The following is a 25,415-nucleotide window of genomic DNA, read 5'->3' on the forward strand; positions in this document are numbered from 1 at the left end:
TAGAGCAGAAGACCTCCATTAAGTAGAAAGCTGGTGTTCTTGAAATGGTTTTTTTTTTAAAGTTCCCAGGAATATAGGTTAAATTGCACCCCCTCCTAAAAAGATCCTTGGACTTCCTTACCTCGGGAACCTGTGACTGTGACCTGATTTGGACATTGCAAATGCAATCAGATTTACAATTGCATTGGAGTAGGGTGGGCCCTAATCCAATGACTGGTGTCCTTATAAGAAGAGGGAAATTTGGATACAGGTACTGAGGAAGGAAGCCACGGGCGGGCCAAGGCGGAGCCTAGAGCTACGCAGGTGCACGACAAGGAGCACAAGGATGGCTGGCAGCCCCGGAAGCAGGGACAGACAAGAGACGTTCTCCCCTAGAGCACTCAGGGAGAGCTCATGGCCCTGCTGGCATTGCGTTTCAGACTCCAGACTGAGAGGGCATACACTTCTGTTGTTTTAAAACCAAGTTCCTCCCTGGCTGGGTAGCTCAGTTGGTTAGAACATAATTCAGATACACCAAGGTTGCTTGTTCAGTTCCTGGTAGGCACATACAATAAATAAGTGGAACAACAAATCTCCTCTCTCTCTCTCTCTCTCTCTCTTTCTTTCTCTTTCTCTCTCCCTCTCCCCGTCTCCCTCTCTCCCCCTCCACTTCCCCTTTTTCTCTCTCCCTCTAAACTCAATAAATAAAAAAACTAAAATTAGCCAACCAGTTCGTGCTTGTAGTTGGGGCAACCCTAACAAACTACTACTCAGGGTCATATCGGACTCTTCCTATCTCTTCAGAAACCAAATTTTTCATCCTAGAAGGAGTATCATATGAAATGTAACTTCAAAAATTACTCAGACTGTCCTCCCACTTATTATAACTAGTCCTGGCAAATTATTCAGAATGTCCTCCTACTTTTTATAACTAGTCCCAGCTTTATAAGTGCTGTAAGATTATTTTTTACACCATATGTTACCAAGAAGTAGACAAGTTTCTGCATCAACCATACATAGCTTTGTAACAATTAGCCATCTGTTTATAACACTGCTAGGGATCGACAGCATCTCAATAGAAGCTGGGAAAACCAACAGAAATATTCTTTCTGCCAAGTTCTAGTCAGTCATTACCTTACGTAGTAATTTGTCGTCTCATGAGATCACCAAGGAGGGAGAGAATCATGCTGTGCTACAGAATAAACTTTGTAAAGCAGGTAGCCTAATAGCAAATTAATGATGTGCTGACAAGATCAAGAACAATTAAAAAAAATAGTCACAGTTTTTGCCATACAGCCAACAATGCAAGCTTGGAAGGTTTCACGTGAGAAGGTAATATTTATTTTCTTCCAGGGAGCTATTTGAAAAACAGAAGGTAAAATATTCCGAGATGACTTTTCTCAGCACCAACTGAAAAAAATATATTACTAGAGTTTAGGTATCATTATCTTGTTCTTTTTCTGGATATCATATTAATAATGAGTGAAGTCTGTAAGGTAAAGTCTAAATTCTTTTAATCTCATCTCTTGGCTGATGATAGTAAGAGAATGTGTTACTACAATGGGACTTATTATCAAGAATAAGATAACTTGAAATAAAATTCATGAAAAGGAAAAGAAAGTAGATGGAAAACATTGCCTATTAGTTACAATATTATTAAGAAAAGAATTTTGCATTAGATAATAAAGGACTTGTTCATCACTCATAACTACATGTAATGTATATATAAATGTTATATATTATATAATATATTATAAACTATATATAAAATATTAAGCACATATGTTAAAATATGTATGTTATATATACTGGCATTATTTTTATATTATATGATTAATATTTGAAAATCCTTCACAAAAAAATAGAAGGTATCTATATTGCTCAACCTGAATTAAAACCCTATATTTGTTATCTCTGACTCAAACTATCTTTAAAATGATGACAAGATTTCCAGTGACAACTTGAGATGACAGATAGTGAGACATTGTTTTCTTTCTTATAGCATTTTTTTCAAGAATTTTTTCATGACTTGTTTTCACTCATCTATTAATCTGAACTCTACCTGAATATCGCTTCAAGTACTACTATCTCTATATGTTCTGTATTAACCAGGCTTCTTCTGACCAACCAGGATTTATACCTAATCTATTCAAAAAGGCACCCTTCTGCAGGAAAGAACTAAGTTTTTAATCCTGAAGAGTTAGTTTCTGTCAAAACAAGGACAAATATGGCCCCTTGAAACTCAAAGCGATCAATGCTTTTCCAACACAATAGTCATTATCGAGCCATCAGCACATATTTGGGGCAGATATTTATGCATTTCTTTTGCATGATGCATTTACATAGTGGGGCAAAAGTAGGTTCACAGTTATTCATCTGGACAATGATACAATAATCAATAATACAAAAATAAACTGTGTTTTGAGTACTCACAACTGTAAACCTACTTTTGCCCCCCAATATGCTTCATAGCTTAAAAGGACAGAAAAATTGTGCATAAATGAATACAAAATAAGAGTAATACATACATTCCCCATGGTTATTTACTTAGGCATTCAACAAATCTGTTGAGTGTCTACCACATGCCAACTTTGTCCTGAATGCTGGTGATAGAAATTGAGCAAGGTTGAGACAGCCACCAAATCTCACAGAGTGTGCAGTGCAGTTGGGAGAACAAGACAAATCAGCAACTATACTGTAGAATTTAAGTACAATGAGAGATGAGTTGCTAAGCGCTAAGAGAGGCCATTGCTAGAACACCCAGCCCCATCTAAAGGGGCCAGAATAAATTTCGTAGAAGTGGCGTGTAAGTTAAGACAGGAAGGGTAGGAGTTAACCAGTATGGAATTTGTGGTAATGCTGATAGAACCTAATCACCAGTGAGGCTGTCTTAGCAAAAACCACTTCAAGGCAACTTTGGAAATTGGCACCATCCTCTTGACTTACCCACCAACAGAAAAGATATTACTTGGCGAACCATTGGGTTATAAATACCTGGTGCATCACTGTGGTCATTACGGTACAGGTTTAAAATGGAACTGGGGTAACTTGAAAACAAGAAATTTACCTGAATCAGAAAAATTGGATGGGTTTCATGGAATCCTAACCAAGATTTCCTATTTAAAAAGTAGTTACTTTTGGTATAACATGTATGTTGCCATGCCTTACCCTTCTCTGTAGTATTTTCAAGATGAGCACTAATTTTGGTAATGCAAATTCCTGGTCATTTGTATCCCTTTCAACTGTACTCCCAGCCTTCCTATCTAGGTGGCTTGTACTGTATCCACCATCACTTCCTGGTGGCCATCGAAAGTCACACAGTACATTTGTTGCAGCGTGCATCTCTCCTGTCCACAATATTGCCTACTGACGATTTACGTTTCCTTATAACTCCCTGCAGTATCACTCCTTACTGAATCTGCATGACTAAAGAGAAAAGTTGAAAGACTCTTACATGAGAGTGTCCTAGGAATGAGGTACTACAGCTTCAAAGTTTTGTACCTAGGACCCCCTTCACATTGGAACTCAGCTGAGACTGGTTCAGTAACATATTATTAAGTATCTCTTGGACCACTCTTTAATGAAAGAAAAAATATTTTGTAATGTTTTACTATTATAAAAAAAAAGGTGCTGCTAGTGAATAAAGAAAGTAAAATTTTAACTATATATATTTAAACACTCTGCTGTCATTTAGAGTGTTTCTCAAATCACGGATTGTATAGGATATAGCTACATCTAGGAATGCAGGCACATGACAATAAATAGCCCAATGGTAAACACTGATTTCCAATGGTATTGTCCAAGAAATGCATCATTTACAACAAAACCAGGTATCTTTCCCGTTCAATGCAGCAACTTCACCAGTTCTTGAGGAGCTAAAAATGTACAGAAAAAGGTAAAACCTTTTAATAACTCCTCCTACTACAGTGATCTTAGAGTAATAATATATGACACAGTGCATTATCACTTTGCTGCTGCATAACATTGCATTTTCAAAATAAAAAAAAGTCTATTGAAACACACATCAAAAGTATATAGTAGGATGACAAGGTATGGTTTGACCATGAGGTCTTGCTTTCAGATTAGGTCCCCAAACAGGGACGTAATTTAGAAGAAAAAAGTTTTGAGACTATGCCAAAAGGGGAAAACTCCAGGTTGACAACAATGTGTTAAGAGAATGAGAATAAGAATTTGATCTGGTGGGACAACAGGTCTCCCTGAAAAATGACTTCACTTATGGTTTTCCTTTTCTGGTTGTCTTGCTGGAGGACAGAGCCTGCAAAATGATGGAAACCATAGGTTGAGGATAATAATTTGGTGCCAAAAATAAACTGATCTGACCGAGTTTCATATGGCTTTAATTTTAGCCTAGAGTATTTTGTACATCATAAGTGTACCTGTTTTAATTGATGATGGTGACCTTTTATTTTTCAAGTCTTTCCAATAAATATTTATTCAGCACATAACATGTGCTAAGTACTTTGTTAATACTAAAAGAAGCATATCAAATAACTCACAGCCATTCTATGAGATAGGACAGATGGGGAGACTGTAGACATTTGACTAAGCTTTTCCATCAGCCAATTTCCTTTGCTAATTATTTATATTTTAATCATTTGGTAGTAATTTGATTTTTTTTTACATGTCTTTGCATTTCTTAAAAGGAAATTACTGTTCATTATTTGACTAGATTTATAGCAGTCTTTAAAATGCTTAAATACATTTTTGTCTTTTTAGCAAATACTTATATTGGTTTAGAGTTAATTCATTCAAGTTTAATTAATTAAATTTAACCTATTATTCTCACTCTCAAATATTTCTTTTTTTATTACTTTATGGGGAGGAAAGATGATTTTAGAACCTTTTAAAATCACTCTGATTTCATCCCGGAAAGAATAAGGTGACACTGTGTCACATCATTTTGAGAACATACAGATTAAGATAGTTTTCTTTTAGGTTTGACAGTGACAAGCCATAATATTACTAAATAAACTCTCACTAAACTGAAGCTGAGTTTCAGTGTTTTGTTTAATAGGATTGCCTCCAACTTTCTCCTGACAAGGCTCAGTTGAGGTGTTATTTATCCTTGCAGATTGCACACTGGATGGCTTGGCAATCCTTGGCATTCACTTTGTGAACGGTTTTCACAGTAGCACACACTTATTACTGACCTCAGTTGTTACTGAAGGAGACCCTCTTGTTTGTCCTCAAGGATTCGCGTAAGCTATAATTTCACAATCCTTAGATGTTCACCCTAACACAAGGTCTGGGACGTTTCTGAACATTGTAATTCTAGGTGCTTTCAACTTGCAAAGTAGCAAATTGGTATACAGGGAGGTTTTCTGACAGCTTCTCTCTGGTCGTGAACAGCACTCCCGGGACCGGAGTTCCATGTGGGAAACCGAGGTCTCCGATGGATGTTGGCTAGAGGGGCTCCTGTGGGGACTGAGAGTTTCGATGAGGAAGGCGTCCTCGAAACTGGGCTGGCATTCATTCACTCTTGGGCTCACCAAGCCGCTCTTTCCAGGAGCCAAATGCAGTTGTCAAGAGACTATTTGCTGTGATCCTGACAGGCACCGTTCAGATATGACAAACTTGCCTTCTGTGTTTATAACGGTTTACTAATTCTGGAGAAAGATGGAACTTTTCCCCCCACACGTGTTCATCCAAAGGTCAAAACAATTTTAAACAAGGGCAGGCGTGATCCTGCTATAAATATGCAGCAATTTAGCCTGCGTTAAGTCAGTGGAGAGCCTGACACAAGTGTTCTGTTTCCCTCTCTGGAAAGGGCACTTTAATCAAAAGATGGATGGCAAGATGAGCTTTGAATCTGTTGTTCTATTTCTCCTGCATCTGCATGAAATTGGGTCTTTGAAACCATATATTATCACAATGAGTGATACCAGGGAGAAACACAAGTTCTGAAACAAACAGGAAAATACAGCTGCAGAACAGAATGCCCTGCCCACTTTTATGGCCTTGTGGTGGTCATCCAGTAGGAGGTGCCGCAAGCTAAAGATGTGTAGGGATTGGGGGAGAGAGGATGGTTTTCCCCATGATGACACAGAGACACTGGTAGAAAATAGGATGCTGGCCTGGCTGGTTGGCTCAGTGATACGACATCTGCCCAGCGTGTGGATGTCCTGGATTCAATTCCCAGTCAGGGCACACAGGAGAAGCATCCATCTGCTTCTCCACCCCTCCTCCCGACTTCTTACCCTCCTATAGCCATGGCTCAATTGGAGCAAGTTGGCTCTGGGCACTGAGGATGGCTGCCTGGCCTCTGCCTCAGGCGCTAAGAAGAACTCGGTTGCTGAGCAACAGAGCAACACCCCAGATGGGTAGAGCATTGCCCTCTAGTGGGCTTGTCTGGTGGATCCCTGTTGGGGTGCATGTGGGAGTCTGTCTTTCTGCCTCCCTGCTTCTCACTGAATAAAAAAGGAAAATAGGATGCCATAGCATATACCCGTTAGGTCACTTCTGAATATGTAGACCAAAAAATCAGAGAATCATGCAGTAACAGAGCCAAAAGCAGAGGTCTTCAAAGTCAAAATAATTATAAAAGGCAAAAATAATTATCATTTTAAGTTCAGCAAATACTGTGTCAAGGGAAGAGCCAGGGATGTAGTGGTCATGGGAACAATGGCTTTTTTTCTATCCAAGCAAATGAAAATAAGCACCCATGGAGCTTACATTCAGCTAGAGGAGACAAACTATTCAATAGAAACAAGTGAGGAAGTAACACAGTGACACAAAGTAGAATAATTAAAGTAGAGTGCTCTGAGAGGGATTAGCAGGACAGGGTTGTCCAGGACGTTCCCTCTGAGGAGATGACCTTTAAGTTGGAGCCTGAAGAAGACCGGGCATGACCAGGGAAGGGATGATGGGTCCCAGATGGAGATAACAGGGGAAAAGTTTTGAAATGAACAAGAGGTTAGCAGGAGAGGACTTTATTCTTATTAAAAAGTGGAACAAGGCCCTGGCCGGTTGGCTCAGCAGTAGAGCATCAGCCTGGCATGTAGAAGTCCAAGGTTTGATCCCCAGTCAGGGCACACAGGAGAAGCGCCCATCTGCTTCTCCACCCCTCCCCCTCTCCTTCCTCTCTATCTCTCTCTTCCCCTCCTGCAGCCAAGGCTCCAAGATACCTATTAGGAAGTCAACCCCAAACCTTAGCAAAGCTACCTGCTTTTCCCATTTTAATGGTTAATTTTCTTGATAACTTTTCTGGAAACAGTATTCCACTTTTTTTTTTTTTTTTTTGTATTTTTCTGAAGTGAGAAGCAGAGAGGCAGGTAGATTCCTGCATGCACCCGACCGTGATCCTCCCGGCATGCCCACCAGGGGGCAATGCTTGGCTCATCTAAGGCGTTGCTTCATTGAGGCCAGAGCCATTCTAGTGCCTGAGGCAGAGGCCATGGAGCCGTCCTCAGCGCCCAGGGCCAACTTTGCTCCAGTTGAGCCTTGGCTGCAGGAGGGGAAGAGAGAGAGAGGAAGAAGAGGGGGAAGGGTGGAGAAGCAGATGGGCGCTTCTCCTGTGTGCCCTAACTGGGAATTGAACCCGGGACTTCCACATGCCAGGCCAACGCTCTACTACTGAGCCAACCAGCCAGGGCCCTAATAGGTATCTTAATAAAATTATTCATCCAGAGCTCCAAGGCCATGGTAAACCAAAAAAAGTATCTGCATATTACATAATTTGTTACATTCATTACAATCAAACTGAAATCAGTTGCCTTGCCAGAAAAAAAAAAAAATGTGGTCTTTGAAGAATTTCATTCAATATCAGCAGGTTTATCTGCAGATTAATTAGCAGGCTCATAAAAATACTTACAAGGAGAAATTTATCTGTTGCTTTGGTGTTCAAGTCTTCTGTCATCAGGGGAAAAAAAAATAAAAAGAATAAGGGCAAATTTTAGAAGTTTCTCTGTTTGAATAAATATCCATTTTACCCACTTGAAGAATCTGACGCTTAATATTGTTATTGAATTTTTTTGACACCTCCCTGCTCTTCCATGAGACTGGAGGACTTTGAATGTGTGCTGCTTCTATTAACTACTATGCCGTCGAGAAGGGGTTTCAGCACCTTAATTCCCTGGGAGAAGAGCCAGGTAGTGGGTGGGCAGTGTGCGACTATGCTGGCCGGGTGTCCCACGAACAAGAACAGGGTTCTGCCTCCACGGAACAACAGGTCGGAACTGTGTGCTACACACGCAGTGTCTTGCTCTGCTGTCAGAGGATGGTGCGCTTTTCCGATAGGAACACAAGACTCTCTCAAGAGTAATAAGTATGAGAGAGTTAAAGGTCAAGGCTAATTATTTTAATGTCATCAGTATAGATTTTATTTTCTTTCTATAACTTGTTAAATAGTAGAGAAGACACGATCAGATCAGAAGCCTTGGCATTAAGGTTTATCTTGCCCTCTTATCCTTGGTAATATCCTCATCAGAGTGGGTTGGAGATAAAGGCAGTCTGGGACCTCCTCCAAGGCAGTGGTTATGGGAGGAGGGGTGGATCTAGCCTATAGCACGCTGGGAAGGAGTGATGAGAGTCATCGTAGCGATTGTAGGTATTGATCAATATTGGTCCAGTCATCACGGCTTTCATCTTCTCAGCTTTGTTCATTTCTTTTCTTTTTGAACATGAATATGCTGTCGAATCCACACTTTCTCCTGGCCACCCCCTTGGCTGCTCTGTGCCCCTCCCTCCTTACACTCCTGTGACTTTTTTATTTCGATTCGCTTCCTGAAGTCCTCACCACCTTGACCTTTTCAAACTCTATCACTGGAAACATGAAATTCTCCTTCGGGTTCCTTGTGGACCTCTTGATTCTCAAACGCAATGATGCCAGTCTCGCATTTGCCCTTCCCCTTTCTGGAGCATTCAGCACTCACTCACCGGCTCTGTGCTGAAGACTGTGCCAGAAGCTGGAGGTACAGAATCAGTGTCCAGATGCAGCTTCCGGTCTGTAGGGAAGGTGGGCACATGGAACAACGCCAGTGCAGTAGGATCGATGCAGTAACTAATGTCTGTGTGAGCTGTGGCTTACCACAGGGGTGGGGGGGGGGGGGGAGGGAGTTTCCTTAGGGACAGAGAATGAGAGCAGATTTCAGAGAAGTAACCTTTCATCAAACCCCATTGCCTTGAGTCTCTTTCCCTTTTTCAGCTGACTTCTTAAGCCTTTCCTCTCTTCCTGTGTGATGGACATACCAGGAGGCAGGACTAAGCTGGCTGCTCACCCCATTCTTCCGTTTCCCACCCCCAGGCTCTGGTATCACTGCGGGTCACATGCTGGTGTCCAGCTTTGGCTCTGATCTCCCTCTGTTAATGTCATAGATTGTGTCTCCTGACGTCTTTACATCGGCATACTCTAGCAGAGGGCTTCTCTACCGGGGACTGTTAGCATTTGGGGGTGGGACAGTTACTTGCTGCACAAGACTGTCTCCCAGGATGCAGGGCATTTAGTATCCCTGGAATAAATGTTGGTAGCACCTTAGAAAGGTTTCTAAGTCAAACCTAAGGAAGTCGAACCAGCCCGGTTAAGACCCATTACTGCTTCAAGTTCACCACATGTCAGATCAAACTGAATAACTTGCCCCCAAACCAACAACCCCTCTGAAATAGAAATTTCTTTCAAATGTTCATGTTTGCTTAACCTTCAAAATCAAGGAGTCACCACCAGTTGGAAAGAAAAAAATACAGATTACCTACAAAAAGAATGAATATTAAACTGACAGTTAACTTCTTGACAACGGAAACCTAGAGACATTACAGTGCTATGTTCAAAGAGTTGTGAAAAAATAACCATCAACCTTGACTATACCACCCCGAAAAACTACCTATTTATAAATAGAGCCTAAATAAAGTGATTTTTAGACAAGCAAAAATTATAGATCAGGAAAATGTTTGCATCGTTAAGTAAATAGAGCGCCACCATCCCAAAGAACTCTCTGAGGTGATGAAAATGTTTGCTGTCCAATAAGGTAGCCACCAGCTTGTATGGCTAGGGGGCCGATGACTAAATTTTAATTTTATTTCATTTTAATTAATTTTAACGTAAAGAGCTGCATTTAGGTTTTGACTCCCTGTTGGACAACACAGATAGGATAAAATAGCATAATTGACAAGTATGAACATATATAAAACAAATAGAAAAGAAACAATTTTTTCGAGTACATATAAAACATTAATATTGATCACAAATTAGACTCTCTAGGACAAATCTCAAGAAATTTTAAATTATTGGTATCATGTAGATTCTGTTCACTGACCATGATCATATTAAAGTTTTCAAATCCACTAAAAAGATATTTTTGAAAAAAGCAGCTTAACATACAGTTGGAAAATTTAAAAGACACCTCTATATTTCTGAGTGGTAGAAGCATTAATAATCAAAATTAGATAACACATACTACCAAACGAAAATGACAACCACACAGTTTGAACCATGAGAGCTATTCCTTGAGTTGTATTTTATAGCATTTGTAGTCTTAAATGTATCTATTTAAAAAAATTAGAAAGGTTAAAAACTATTGAGCTAAATATCATCATTAAGAAATTATACAAAGGACCCTGGAATCTATCCAAGGGAAGTAAACAGATAAATGTAAAAGCAGTAATTAATGAATTACAATTCAAACATACAAAAAGATCAGCAAAGCTAATTCTTTGAAAAATAAAACCTAGTAAAATCAATAAAGTTCTGTCTAAACTGGTTCAAGAGAGAGAGAGAGAGACAATGAGAAAGGATACTAGTAGAAATGAAAAAGACAAATACAAATTTTTTTCTATATATTTAATTGTTAACATGTTATGCACAAATTTATAGCAAATATAACAAGTGGACACAACAGATACACCAGAATGTAATCTTCCATAAACAGATAAGATCTTATAAATTCAAAATATTAAATTTAGCCTCATATAGTTTACAAATGATCCCAATCCTACACAGTTCTCAAACCATTCTTTGAGTCCAGTATTCACTTTTTACCAAAGCATATTGATAGAACAAAGTCGGGAGAGGTCAGGCCAATGTCATTCATGAACACAGTAGCAAAATGCTAAACAAAAGAGCAAACTGAATCCAACACTATCAATAAATAATGATTTTTCACAATAAAGTTTACTTTTTACAAGTGCTGTCATTTTTTTAAAAGCTGTAAATGCAATTCACATTAACAGCTAAAAGGGGGAAAACATTATCATTTCATTAAGTGAAGACAAAGCATTGAATAAAATTAAATATCAATTTATGTTTTTAAAAAAATGTGGCAGGTGATAAATGGAAAAGAACTCCCTTAAACAAAAAGATGAAATGTTTAAAAAAAAATGACATGACATCAGACTTAATGTTTAAATATTAGAAGCATTTTCCTTAAAATGAGTAAATACATAAAGAAGACTGTCATCACCATTTTAGTTTAATATGGAACAAAAGGTAATAACCATCACATTAAGACAGGAATGAAGAGAGAAAGGCATACAGTTAGGAAAAGAAGACACAAAATGTCACTGTTCATAACAATTTAGGCTTGCAAAAATTAAAAATATCAATGGGTTCATTATTTGAACTAATAAAAGAGTTTAACAAGTTTTCTGGACACAGTATCAACCTAAAAAAAATTCAATTCTATCTCTAAGACATTCCAGCACAAAGTATTTACGATATGTGATTGTTTAAAAACATACCATTTCTGAATAAATCTAACAAATTTATTCAGAGTTGTTTTAAAATATCTAATTTTTTACCAATGTATTTATTGATTCAGAGTAATTCAGTACAAAGTTTTAGCTGATTTTTTTTCTTTTTAATTGAAGTGAGATTTATTAACATAACATTAAATGAATTTTTCTGTGATATTTAGTGCATTCACATGAATTGTTCAACTACTATATTCATGTAATTCCAAAACATCTTCATCTCAGAAGGATATCGTGTACATTAGACAGCTGTCCCTCAGGACCGCCTCCCCCAGCCACTGGCCACCGCCAACCTTTGTTCTATTGCTGTAGATTTCCCTCTTCTGAACACAAAGTTAAGGGAAATATCAAATTGGATTCCTACATTATAGCATTAATAAAAATTAATTCCAGGTAATTTAAAGAACTAAATGGGAATGGTAAAGCTTTAAAATCACGTATAGAAATGTAGATAAAAATATTTTTATGATTTTATGGCAATAAACCAAGAATAAAATGTTAATAAATTCAACAAAAAATAAAATTAAGAACATTTCTTCATTAAAACCACCATAAAAAAGCTAAAATTAGCCTTAATATAATTATTAAAGGATCATTTTTCTAAGCATTTCTACACGTTCATAAAACAAAATAATCCAATAAGAACATGGGCAAAACTTTTTAAACAAATATTTTTTTTAAATAAGGAAATACAGCCTGACCAGGCAGTGGCATAGTGGGTAGAGCGTTGGACTGGGATGCGGAGGACCCAGGTTCGAGACCCCAAGGTCACCAGCTTGAGTGCGGGCTCATCTGGCTTGAACTAAAAGCTCACCAGCTTGGACCCAAGGTCGCCGGCTCGAGCAAGGGGTTACTCGGTCTGCTGTAGCCCTATGGTCAAGGTACATATGAGAAAGCGATCAATGAACAACTAAGATGTCACAACGAAAAATTGATGATTGATACTTCTCATCTCTTCGTTCCTGTCTGTCTGTCCCTGTCTATCCCTCTCTCTGACTCTGTGTCCCTGTAAAAAAAAAAAAAAAAGGAAATATAAATGAACAATAAACTTGGAAAGGCAAACAACTTATACATAATTAGGGAAGTATAACTAAAACCAAGAGGAGAAGAGGAGGAACTGTTTGTCACTCACCAGTTGTCAGAAGTGAACAGCATAATACCCAGGCTTGTCAAGGGTTTTGATAAACTGAAAGTCTTATAGATACTGCTGGTGGGATTCTATATCCATACACATGCTTTGGAATAACCATCTTAAAATGCACAAACTATATGATCTAAAGTTCCACTATGGGGAGATGGTCAAAACTTGCACATATTTTCACAGAGCAGGTTGAAAAAGGAACAAACAGTGTTTGTTAGTATTAGATACAATAAAGTGTGATAGACTCAAAGGGCAACATATTAGATAACAATGAGTATGAATAAACTAAGTACAAGGTAATTTTTTTTGTTACTATTCTTTTTTTTTTGGGGGGGGGGGTATTTTTCTTAAGTTAGAAGCAGGGAGGTAGTCAGACAGACTCCCTCCCGCATACAGCCAACCAGGATCCACCTAGCATGCCCACCAGGGGGCGATTCTCGGCCCCTCTGGGGCATTGCTCCGCTGCAATTCTGTGCATGAGGCGGAGGCTGTGGAGCCATCCTCAGCACCCAGGCCAGCTTTGTCCCAATGGAGCCTTGGCTGCAGGAAGGGAAGAGAGAGATAGAGAGAAAGGAGAGGGGGGAGGGTGGAGAAGCAGATGGGTGCTTCTACTGTGTGCCTTGGCCAGGAATCAAACTCAGGACTTCCACATACCAGGCTGATATCCTACCACTGAGCCAACCAGCCCAGGGCCTTTTGTTACTATTCTTTATATCTCACATAAACTTAATGTGTATGTATAAAATATTTTAATGTTTAAAAACTTTAAAATTTGATTCCCCACTACTTAATAACCAAAGTGTAAACACCATGAAAGGACCCACAACCATGTTCCAGTCAAAAGTCCTGCTTCTCTGCAATGCCCCCACCAGCCTGATTACCCCGTGGTTCCCAGAATGAGGTGTGGTGTTTTCCTGGCTTCCCTTTGGCCCTGCCATTCAGGACATTCTGAGATACTCATATCCTCTGTCTGGTCTCCTGGCTTCTGCTGTTCTATCCAAGCTGCAGTCAGAGCTGTCCCCTCGTGGAGGCTCTCCAGGCTGCCTTGGTCTTTGATAATCGCTCCCTTCTCCAGATTTCTAAGGACCCACTGCCTGAACCACTCCTGTGACATCCAGGGTGTATTCTCCCCATCTTATTATATGTATGTCCGGTCAGATGTCAAGGCATAAAGCTGTCGTAATTGCAAATCACTGAACATAAACATCTCTCCGCCAACTCAGAACCTGGTCCCCAAATCGTCTCTTTAGCATGAAGAACGTGCTTGCTGATTTTGTAGCATACCATTTCAGCTGAGAAATCATATTTTGCTAATTTGAAAAGTTATAGCCATCGTTTAGACATAAAACAAGCTCGGGCACATCCATTAGCAAACATAAAAAAAGTCAAGGCAACCGATAGCAAAACAGTATAAACGGTAAGTTGGGAGTCAGGCATGTTTTATCAAATATCTGCTGTTTTTAATGAAGAATAAAAATAAAGGGAGCAGCCAGTACTGGCCCGTCACAGTCCCTGAGATCCAGTTAAATTCTTCTTTATTTGTTCTATAAAGAGGAAAAGAAATATTTAAGACTACAACAGTGCATTATTACATTATACAAACAGCATAAGGTTTCATCCAATCACTTTGGTATTATTAGCTGCGTTTGCCCCCGGGGTCATGGTACAAAGGAATTAACCTGAATTCCTGAGGGGGCCATGGATGCTCTTGACCTCTATGGAAACCAAAGCAAAGTTAACTGAGAGTGAGTTGGCCTATTCTGTTCTCTTTATTTTTATTTTTAAATTTAATTTATTCACTTTTTAGAGGAGAGAGAGAAAAGGGAGGAAGAGCAGGAAGCATAAACTCCCATATGGGCCTTGACCAGGCAAGCCCGGGGTTCTGACCTGGCAACCTCCGCGTTCCAGGTCAATGCTTTAATCTACTGCGCCACCACAGGTCAGGCTATTCTGTTCTCTTTAATGCTGCTCAGAATTATGAGCGCCCATCTAATCTGTCACTTCAATTCCCTTCAAATTAATAAAATCTAATTCATTTGAATAGGATTCAAAGTGATTTGATTCAGCTCAATCACATTGTGCTCGGTGGAATCCGTCCCTGATTGAAATCTATTAAATTCAATTTAATAAAATAAATTTAAATATTGGGCAGTGAAATTAATTTTTAATTAATTAACCTTTCGGTGCAGGCCTGTTTTTGATCTGAACTTCACAGTTCTCCATTTCTAAATTTGGGCCCTATTCAAATTAATAAAACATAGTCTAACCCAGTGTAATTCTGAAAGATGCAACATGAGGCTAATGAACTATATTCATTTTTGTTTGGCCCTAATCAAATGAGTTTAGTGACATTCAATCACAGATAAAAATGTTCATCTTCAATGACCATGTTGAATGTTTACATTATAACTTAAAAATGATGAGTTTTCCCAATTTTCCATCACTGCCTGTAATATGAACGCTGCAAGACTTTTTTTTTGGGGGGGGGGATTCATTCCGTTTGGTCTTTATATTAATGTAGAACAACGTAGAATGAGATGGTGGGAAACAAAGGAGGATGTTGTTATTCAGTTGACTGTGCTGATTTCACAAGATGTATAGAAAGGTTAAGATATAATAGTCTTTTGTATCAGTAAGAATGCCAACATGTATGATTTTTTAGTTTTTCAAGTCCTTGATGCAAATAGCGAAATACAAGCATTTGGACTCAGGATCGTGGTTATGAAGTTTTTACAAAAAAGGGTTAGAATGGCATTATTATGAAACAAATAATTAGGATTTTAAATGAAGGTGTTACTGTCACATTATCACCTCTTTGCAGCTTAGCTGGTTGAACAGAGTCCTGGACTGTATCCCAACAGGTCCTCTGTGTTCTGTGAACTAGACCCACGTGGTCATTTCTCCAAGTCTGTGTACGGCAGACCTGTCTGAGTGTAAGGATTTACCAGGGAATTCATGAGTCTCAAGATTCTTGTTCTATGTATCTTATTCTGTAGGCCAGAAAAGAGCCTCAGACGACTCTTAGGTGAGTTGCCAACCCTCCCCTGTCCTGATTGGTCTCCCACCAGAGGGAAGAAAATACAGAAGCTGACACTTCACCTCCCAGCCCTCACCTTTCTGTGAGGATCCCGAGACGTGGGCTGCCATGGTCCAGTTCTTGAAAGTCACTGCATAGGAACAAACTCTATGCTTTGAAGAAGAGAGGCTGTCTCTGTTTAAGCCAGAGGACTCCAGGACTAGTGGCCGGTTCCCCTTTCCAATATCTGAGGACAAGGGCAGCTGTCAGCGTTAGCTGTCAGGGCCCTGGAACCAGTGAACTGGGCACATCTCAATCTGAAGGAAAAGGGTTTTCTCCTGCTTGATCTCCCAAATCACAGCTCTGGGACTACCAGGAGGGCCGGCCCTACGGCAGCTGTGGCACCCGCAAATTCATCTGTAATCCAACGCAGCCTGGAACTTAGCATGAGTTCCTACCCTCTTTCTCTCTGGGTCACCTGCATTGGAGGGAAGGTTCTCACAGGCACTGAAATGCTTTGCATGTACACTCTAGAATGACACCAGTTAAAGATGGCTTTCCTTAGTAAGCACACTATCACCAGCCATACCTTGGTATGGAGTACTGTAATCAGAACAGAGTGATCAGCTGAAAGTGACTGATAAAGCCAAGAAAAGAAAAGGTTGTGGTGGTTCAGAAGGGAGGAGGAAGTGGTGGACTTTTCAGAGCGCTGTTGCTTCTCTAGAGATAGGATTCTGCACCTTCGGGGGCTGGGGATAACCAGAGGCTGCCAGACAGCAGGGTCTGGGAGGGCTGAAAGGATGCTGCCAGCAGGGGGCGCTAAGCAGAGCATTGACAGACAGGTTGCTGCTGCTTTGTACTTGTTCTGTTTCCTCAGCTAACAAGCCCCCTGCGCATCTTTAATGGAATTGGTAGATAACTAGATAGTAGTAGGTATATTGAAACTAGGTTTTATTAAGCTAAAATGATGCTGCTAAGTTTTTCATTTTGGAGACTCTAAACCAGTGGTAGTCAACCTGGTCCCTACCGCCCACTAGTGGGCATGCCAGCTTTCATGGTGGGCGGTAGCGGAGCAACCAAAGTATAAATAAAAAGATAGATTTAACTATAGTAAGTTGTTTTATAAAGATTTATTCTGCCAAACTTAGCAAAAATCCGACATAAAGTACTTGGTAAGTAATTATTATTATATGCTTTAACTTGCTATAACTCTGCTTTATAAATTTTATAAAGTAAAGTTACTTCCTTACTTGATAAATCACCATTACTGTGGAACCGGTGGGCAGTTAGAAAATTTTACTACTAACAGAGATACAAAAGTGGGCGGTAGGTATAAAAAGGTTGACTCCCCCTGCTCTAAACCCTCACGGTATTGTTTTTCATACCCTCTAGAAGTGGATAAAACAGAACTAATTAAATGTCCCAGTGACAATACTGGGTCTCATTGTAAAAGGAACCAGGATAATATTTATTTAAGAAAACTAATCAGTTACTTTATGTAGCCCAGAAGGTCCAAAGAACACATTCTGCAAATCACAGGTAGGCACCACATTTCCAACAAGAGAGCACTCTGCATTTGCCCTTGTGTTTTCTTGAACAACTTGTAATTGGAAAAAAGTAATAATAACAGAGATCTATTTATTTCTTTAAGTCTTGGGAAACAAGGAGTCTCTTTTCTTTTTTCCCCTTTCCCAATTTAATCATCTAAACTATAATAAAGCCTTTGCCCGTAAGAAAGCTTGGTTTTCAGTGAGTACAAAGCGTCTGGTGATTATATTTAATTCAGTCCATGTTTGGCTCTCTTAATACAATATGCCTTGGATAATTCAGCTTCCAGTAAACTTAGAATATGGTTCCTCATTATCTAATCTTGTCTCAGTGATTACACCTACTTAATATCGTTAACAGAAATCTACATATTTCTGAGGTTAGAGAGGTTCTTGAACTCTTGGCAGTCAGTAATTAAATTAGTTCTTTTCTAACCTGGTCTTATTCTTGTCCTTAAAAAAAAATCTTTTCATTTTTAACGCCTTGAACTACTTTCCCCCTAAAGCCAATTAACAGGTAAATAATGATGCGTAAAGCAAAAAGTAGAACTTCATTAGCATAGCCCTGGAATAAGGCAGTTCTCTGCTCAAAGCACGTTGAATCACTGTCTCCTTGCTGCATACCAAATATACACCAAATTAATAATTTATTTTAATGATAGTGATTTGATTTAACCAAATTAGCCCGTGCTAACAACTAGGGACGCAGTTTGCTCTCTCCCTGGGGTTGTGTTTTTCTGATTGGCTTTCTTCTGCTCGCAGCTAACGTGGATGCAGCCCAACTACTCACGGTGTACTGTACTGAACGTCTTTGCCCAGGAGGGACAGCAAGAGAGCCCTGATTTTGCTGCACCCTCCCTGGGACCATTAGTTATATAAGACTAAAAAGTTTTGTGGTTGAGAAAGAGGTGGGGGGTGGGGGGAGAAATGGGACATTGGGCCGCTCTTACCTGGTCACTAGTGTGTCACCTCCTTGCAGTGAATGAAGAAAAAAGTCACTGCATATCTTCCCTCTGGATCCCATCGTGGTGTCTAGTAAGATCCTATCTCTACAGGGAACTGAGGGTTGGCCATGTGACATCAGCTCAGAGCCTATCTCCCATGTGCAAAGCTTAGGGCTCCTAACCGGAAGACCCACGGTCCAAGAGTCGTGACAATGAGACTTCCTTTCCTGGGCTTCTCCACACTCCCAGAGGATGCCAGTAGGAATCGGCTAGCTTCCCTCTCCCCATTCCCCCTTTAGCACATTTCCCAGGGCCTCCTGCCAAAGGGGAGGCTGATCATTACCTCGCTTCTTTTACGGAAGCCATTCTGATTTGTATACAGAAGACTGAGCCAGCTCCTCTGGTTCATACAATTAACCACTGCTGTCTGTAATGAAACTGAACATTGCTGGATTGTTTATTCACTGGAAGGAATTATTGGAATAGGAGCTGAGGTTCCAAGACATACACCCGCATTGATTATTTGAGGTACAGACGGAGCAGGGGAGCGTCCTCCCAGACCACCCACTGACTCCAGTTCTCCAGGTGCCCGGTTTGTTTCCTCTCCTCCACCAGGTGTGTTAGTGAGGAAACAAAAATAATGATCGTAGCCAAAATGCCTCTGCGAAAGAGAACGCAGTGTTAGGTCAGCTTGAAAAGATGCAGTACAGTAAGTGAGGGAGTAACGGGTCTGGGTCATGTTTCTATGTCTGGGGGAACAGGTGGTGACCTGGAAGATGCCAGGGTCCTTTGCACGGTCGGCCTGGCACATCCACCCCTGCCCTCCTCCTGTAACACGGCCAGAGATGGAATCAGCAGAGACCTAGTGCAGCTCACAGGCCGAATGGCCTGGCTCAGCCTTCATAGTTTCCAAAAATGACATCTTTTAAACGTTATTTAAAAAACAAAACAAAAAACTCTTGACTGCATCAAAAGAAAAAGAGTTTGTTATTGATCATGTTTGTGACATTGGGAAGCATCAGAAGTTGGATGTTTTACTCTTTCTCTGATTGAAAGGAAAGGGAGAAGCAAAATCACTTTCACGTAGAGAACAAACACAGCCCCTTGGAAGCCGGGACGAGGCCCACGTGGGCAGAAGACAGGGCTTCCGAGGGACCTTCATCTCAAAGAGCTGGCTTCTTCCTCCCTTTGGGACTGGGCACTAAAGTCTCCCTTTCTACTGTCAATCAGATGTATTTTTTTTTAATCCGAGTGTCATAAATAGTCATGCCAAAGGGGAAAAAATAGTAACTTTTGCAAATTCAGTCAATACAACGGGGAAATCCAGAGATGTGTCTGAAGTAGGGGAATGCCTGAGTGACTCCTTCCCCATGTCAAAGCACTGACGAGCCGGAACTGCAGTCCCAGGACCGTCCCAGGACTTTCAATTGCCCACGTTTTAACCAAATATTTCCTAAGGAAGACTGTTGGATCTGAGGAAGGACTACAGCAGTGTCTTACACCACTGCAGTACGGCCCTTACTTACCTCCATGTATTAGAAGTTGTGACCATTCACATGATACTTCATTGAGTGCAAGACTTTTGACATGCTGGTCAGCCCTATTTCACCATAGATGTACATGCCTCTACGTATACTTTTGTATGGAACTTTATCATTCTGTCCCCTTTGCCTGGGAGCCCTTACCTCTTACGTCCATATTCACCTGGGTAACACCTACTCAACTTTCCAGATGTAGCTCAAATATCTTACCTCTTCTAGGAAACCGTCCTTCATGACCTTTTTTCTCCTAACTCACCCTCCTCTGTGTTCATAATACTTATTAAAATGTATTCTTAATTTGTACTTTTTGCTGAGTTTCTTATAATGTTTGAAGCATAATGGAAACTCAGTGGATGATTGATGATTAGATGGGTGGATGGATGGATGGGTGGATGGGTGGATGGGTGGATGGGTGAGTGGATGGGTGGATGGATGGATGGATGGATGGATGGATGGATGGAGTGAGTGAATAATAGGCCAAATAAGAAAGGAAAGTATATTGTACAAAGAGCATTGTACAAAGTCTTGTAAGATAGAATGTCAGACTTCTGGTTTGGGAATCAGTCTGCTTTGTGAGTAAAAGAATCACTTAACCTTTCTAGACCTAAGTTCCTTACCTGGAGAACATCGTAAGACACCATGGAAGTCTGCATGTGGCTCTAATAGTCTATAACATCCATGACTGTCACTTCATAGAAAAGCACAACTAGTCATGAACTTAGCTGCATATTACAGAATCGTTGTGCACTGTGGACATACCCCACCCAGGTGGCCAATTTACAGAACAGACTGCTACATCCCAGAAGCTTGAGTATAAACATCTCTTCCAAGCAAAGAGATGCCTGTACTGCTTACAGTCCCCTCTGCTCTATTTAATTAACTATTCCTATCATGGAAATACACCTTCCTCTATGAGGGGTAAGCAACATGCAGTCCACCAGAGAGCAGTGCTCTACCTGGGGGGGGCTGGGGGAAGGGAGACCTTGTCATGGTCACTCCTGGTCCTGTCTCAGCGCGCCTCTCCTCCCCTTTCTCGCAGATGGAAGCCCTTACACCTGGTGGGTTGGCAAAGCCAACGAGAAGCACTACTACTGGGGAGGCTCTGGGCCCGGCATTCAGAAATGCGCCTGTGGCATTGAGCGGAACTGCACGGACCCCAAGTACTACTGCAACTGCGACGCGGACTACAAGCAGTGGTGAGTGTGGGCGCCGCGCCCCAATCTCGGCCACACTGATACAATGGGGGGCGGGGAGAGAGGCTGAAGAGGGTTGAAATAGTAAGGTCATAGGGCAGGAAGGTTTGGAACTCACCCAGCTGACAAATGCCGAGAGCGTGTTGAGACACATAACAGCAGGAGGAGGTCAGGGCAACAAGGCTGTACGTTTGGAAATAGTCACAGAGAAATGGGTTCATATGTTATCCAGAGAGAAGAACAGTGAGCGACGTAGGAGTGGTGATTTGTGTTGTACAGTGTGCTTAGGGACAATGGAGGGGTGTCATGGTAACCCCTGACAGGCATCAAAGGCAAGACCAGGATGAAGAGGAAACATATGTGAGCTCCTTTGGAAGTGGTGTCTGTAGGACTCGGTAGTTATGACTATTCAAGAAAGAAGAAAGGAGACTGGGTAGGCTCCCCATCAGGCACCTGGACATGGAGTGGAAGCAAGGCCAGACATCCGGCTAAGGAATAAAGCTTGGAGCGGGTGGGTGATGCGTTCAGCTTTGAAAATACTAAGTTCAGGGTACTAGCATCACATCATGTCTAAACTCAGAGGGGGACACCGTTAGTGGGATTGCCGGTAAGAAATACAGATTTTAGGGAAATGTATTTGCATCTGAAGACATTCCTGCGGACACCCCTAAATTCAGATCACAGGTGAGAAGCCGCTGCACTCACACATACACACCTCTGGCAGATACAACTGCACCCTGGCTTTTCACACTTCCTTGGGGACATGGACACCACTCAGGTCATGTTTCCTTCTGGCTGAGTAGCAGCTAACACACCGTCACCCCTTCTCCCCTATGAAGTTTGTCTCATATCTCGTAACAGAGGCATCCAGAGCAGACCGAAAAGCGTAATGAATATGTTTGTAATAAATAGCCATTAAAATGATTTTCCTTTCCCTATTTGGCACCAGAAAGGAGGTTTTCAGTGATGGCTGACCCATCTCTGAATTCACCAGCATCCAGCAAAGGACCCAGTTCATGGATGCTTTCTGTATTTTGGGATGAATAGTTATTTCTGGATGTGTATTCCAAAATTGTCAGGAGCAGTGGAGAAGGAGACTTGGAACTGGGAAACGTGGTATCCAGGCCCAGAGCTGCTGTTCTTGGTGGGACACTTTTAACCAAGCTGAAACTGAGATTTGTTGTCTATATAATAAAAGCCTTGAGTGTCAGATTTTTGTGAGAGTTGCATAGAATATAGAACTCAAGAACAGTCTGTCAAGTGTGCAGTACGGGAGCCATAGCTGTTTACGATTCTTATGCCATTCTCACTGTGGTTCTTTTTTTTTTTTTTTTTTTTTTGAGACAGAGAGTCAGTGAGAGGGATAGATAGGGACAGATAGACAGGAACGGAGAGAGATGAGAAGCATCAATCATCAGTTTTTTTGTTGCGACACCTTAGTTCATTGATTGCTTTCTCATATGTGCCTTGACCGCGAGCCTTCAGCAGACTGAGTAACCCCTTGCTCAAGCCAGTGACCTTGGGTCCAAGCTGGTGAGCTTTGCTCAAACCAGATGAGACCGCACTCAAGCTGGCGACCTTGGGGTCTCGAACCTGGGTCCTCCGCATCACAGTTCAATGCTCTATCCACCGCACCACCGCCTGGTCAGGCTTACTATAGTTCTTAAAGATTGCAAATGAATCTTAAACTGTGGAAAGTAGATCTCTTCCTGTCCTCCACATGCTGTGCAGCAGGTCTCAGGTCAAATTATACCCCATGGCAACATTGAAGAGTAGGCTGTATTGGAGAACCTTATATATTATACATCCGGGATCATCCAGCAAAGAGAAGGTACAGGTCCCCCAGGGCCATCGACCTCAGAGACAGATGCTGGAGCCAGCCTTTTATGATGAACACATCAAGGGTGTATGTTCCAGGGAGCCCCTTGCTTCTCCCACTTCCCATAGGGCAAGGAAGAGAGCAACTTTGTCAGTGGGGAAAGTCATTCCCAGTGTGCCAGGCAGGTTGGCATAGGGATCCGTCTACAGCATTGTCTGGGGGTCCTGGAGCAGGGAGGAAGCCAGAGACCCCTTTGGGAAGCCAGCTTTGGGGGGCACCCTCCCCAATGAGAAGCAGAGAGCGCTTCCTACCTGGTTCACTGTCCCGGGTCACCCAGAGTGTGTGCTCCCCCCATCACTGCTACTCAGGTCCTTTTTGTCCTCCCACAGGGGGCAGCTGAGTCGGGATAAGGGAAAGCTAATGCAGAAACCCAGGTGAGACCGCAGATGCGAAACCACATTTGTGAAAATAACCGTAAAAATGAAGGTTCTACAGAATCTCATGCTTTTAGACACCGTGTCCAGCTGAGAAGGGTACCTCTTTCAACGATCTTACCTTAATCGCGGTGAATCATGTGATTCAAATAGACTGACACCAAAATGCGCCCAGGCTTCTCCCGTGCCATTTCCCTCGTGTGTGCCCTAACATGGGACATTGGACTTCTCTAAGTTTTCGTATCAGCGAAACACAGGTAGATTGTCCTGCCCCATCTACGTAAAGATTTGGAAAAGTGTAGTCATAAATGCATGATTAAAATAACAGTAGGGCATATGACTTTTATTATTTAATGTTGACTAGAACTCCAGCTAAAATCATTCAGATTTTCTTAAATTACAGACACATTAATTAGGGCCAAAGAAAAATTTAAATCACTTTCCAAAAAAATAATGTCTTTCCAAAAACCTGAGAAGCAAAGAGAGGGCTGAGACCAGGTTTCCAAACTTCCAGTCCAGTGGTTTCTGACACTGCCATGATCAAGGAAGACTGTTCGTGTTGGTTTTATCTTTTTAACCATTTAAGAATTCAATAGTTTAACTCACTGAATGGATGTTTTAAATCTAAAGCTTTAAACAATAGACCACATGTTATATGTCTTTAATTTTTTTAAAAAAAAGAAGAACTGCCTGACCAGGCGGTGGTGCAGTGGATAGAGCGTCGGTCTGGGATGCGGAAGACCCAGGTTCGAGACCCCAAGGTCGCCAGCTTGAGCGCGGGCTCATCTGGTTTGAGCAAAAGCTCACCAGCTTGGACCCAAGGTTGCTGGCTCAAGCAAGAGATCACTCGGTCTGCTGAAGGCCTGTGGTCAAGGCACATATGAGAAAGCAATCAATGAACAACTAAGTTGTTGCAACGCGCAACGAAAAACTAATGATTGATGCTTCTCATCTCTCCGTTCCTGTCTGTCTGTCCCTGTCTATCCCTCTCTCTGTCTCTGTAAAGAAAAAAAAAAAAAAGGAAAGAACTCTACCCTTAGAGTAAGCGTTTAATCTTATTTGCTAGAGTAAAATACAAGGAAAGGGAGCTCAGGTCAGTGGGATCGTAGCTGAGTGTGCGACGCGGGCTCCCAGCGGAGCGGTGATGGCCAGCGAGAATGGTAACCACCTCCGCGATTGCCTGATTAGCCATGCTGCGAGTTCTACACGGTTATTGCTGGGACTGCATGTCATTTAGCACTTATGATTTACTATTCACAGATATAGTAAATATTCCCACCTGCAGTGCCAGAACCCTAATTAAGCAAGCCTTGGTCTCAGCTAAGTGTCCACCGGTGGGTAATTCTTGGTCTCTCGTCGCCCGACTCAATGAGCTATATCATCACGTTTGAAATTAGCCGTTCCAAAATGGAATTACCAGTGAGCGTGTGCCACTCACCAAGTGCCTTTCTCCCGTTGCGGAGTTTCTCTGGACGGTTGTGTCCTGGCCAAGATGAGCACATCATGAGGGAGAATTAGTGAGGCAGAAACCCATTAGCACAGCCTCTGTGTCCCAAGTAGGAAGCAGTTCCCAGCTCAGCATTCGAAAGGCCAGTCAAATGCTATTCCCACGGGCCTTGCCATTGACCCTCAAATGGGATTGGCTTGTGTAGAGGGCTTTCTTCTGGGGCCAGAAATAACCCATGACCAAGGGGGTGTGCCGGAGGCTGAACCACCGCCCTGTTTCCAGTTGAAAATGCACATTTGGTGGGGTTAGCCTCCTCGCCCACAGGTAGCTGCTGGATAGTTTGGATCTTCTGAAAAGTAACCATTATATGTACTTTTTTTTCATTGTTTGCAAACTTTTAGTTTCCAGCCCCAGGATTGACAGTTGTGTCTAGGAAACCCTGTGGTGGGGGGGCGGGACTGTCTCACAATGAAACTGAGACCCTCCTGCCGTTGGCCAGGTAGCCATGTGCAAAATGATGGCGTTGTTGTTGTTTTCTCATGGATCTGAATACTGTGAAACTCATCTTTGTATTTTAATCCTTCTGGGATATCACTTGAGGTAACAATGCCTTTGCCTCCTGATGTAACTGGAGCTGCATAGCTCAGGGATCTT

At 41.6% G+C, this 25,415-nt stretch overlaps 1 protein-coding gene across 1 annotated transcript in view; it reads left to right on the forward strand.

The window, feature by feature from the left end:
* The window catches only part of CNTNAP2 (contactin associated protein 2), a 1,312,105-nt gene that overhangs the window by 1,024,740 nt on the left and 261,950 nt on the right, over window positions 1-25,415 (forward strand). The window contains exon 14 of the mRNA XM_066362952.1: window positions 20,908-21,064. Coding sequence (XP_066219049.1) covers window positions 20,908-21,064 — 157 coding nt within the window. The remainder of the gene's footprint in view (window positions 1-20,907; window positions 21,065-25,415) is intronic.

The sequence above is a fragment of the Saccopteryx leptura genome, chromosome 2 (assembly GCF_036850995.1).
Source record: "Saccopteryx leptura isolate mSacLep1 chromosome 2, mSacLep1_pri_phased_curated, whole genome shotgun sequence".
NCBI lineage: Eukaryota > Metazoa > Chordata > Mammalia > Chiroptera > Emballonuridae > Saccopteryx > Saccopteryx leptura.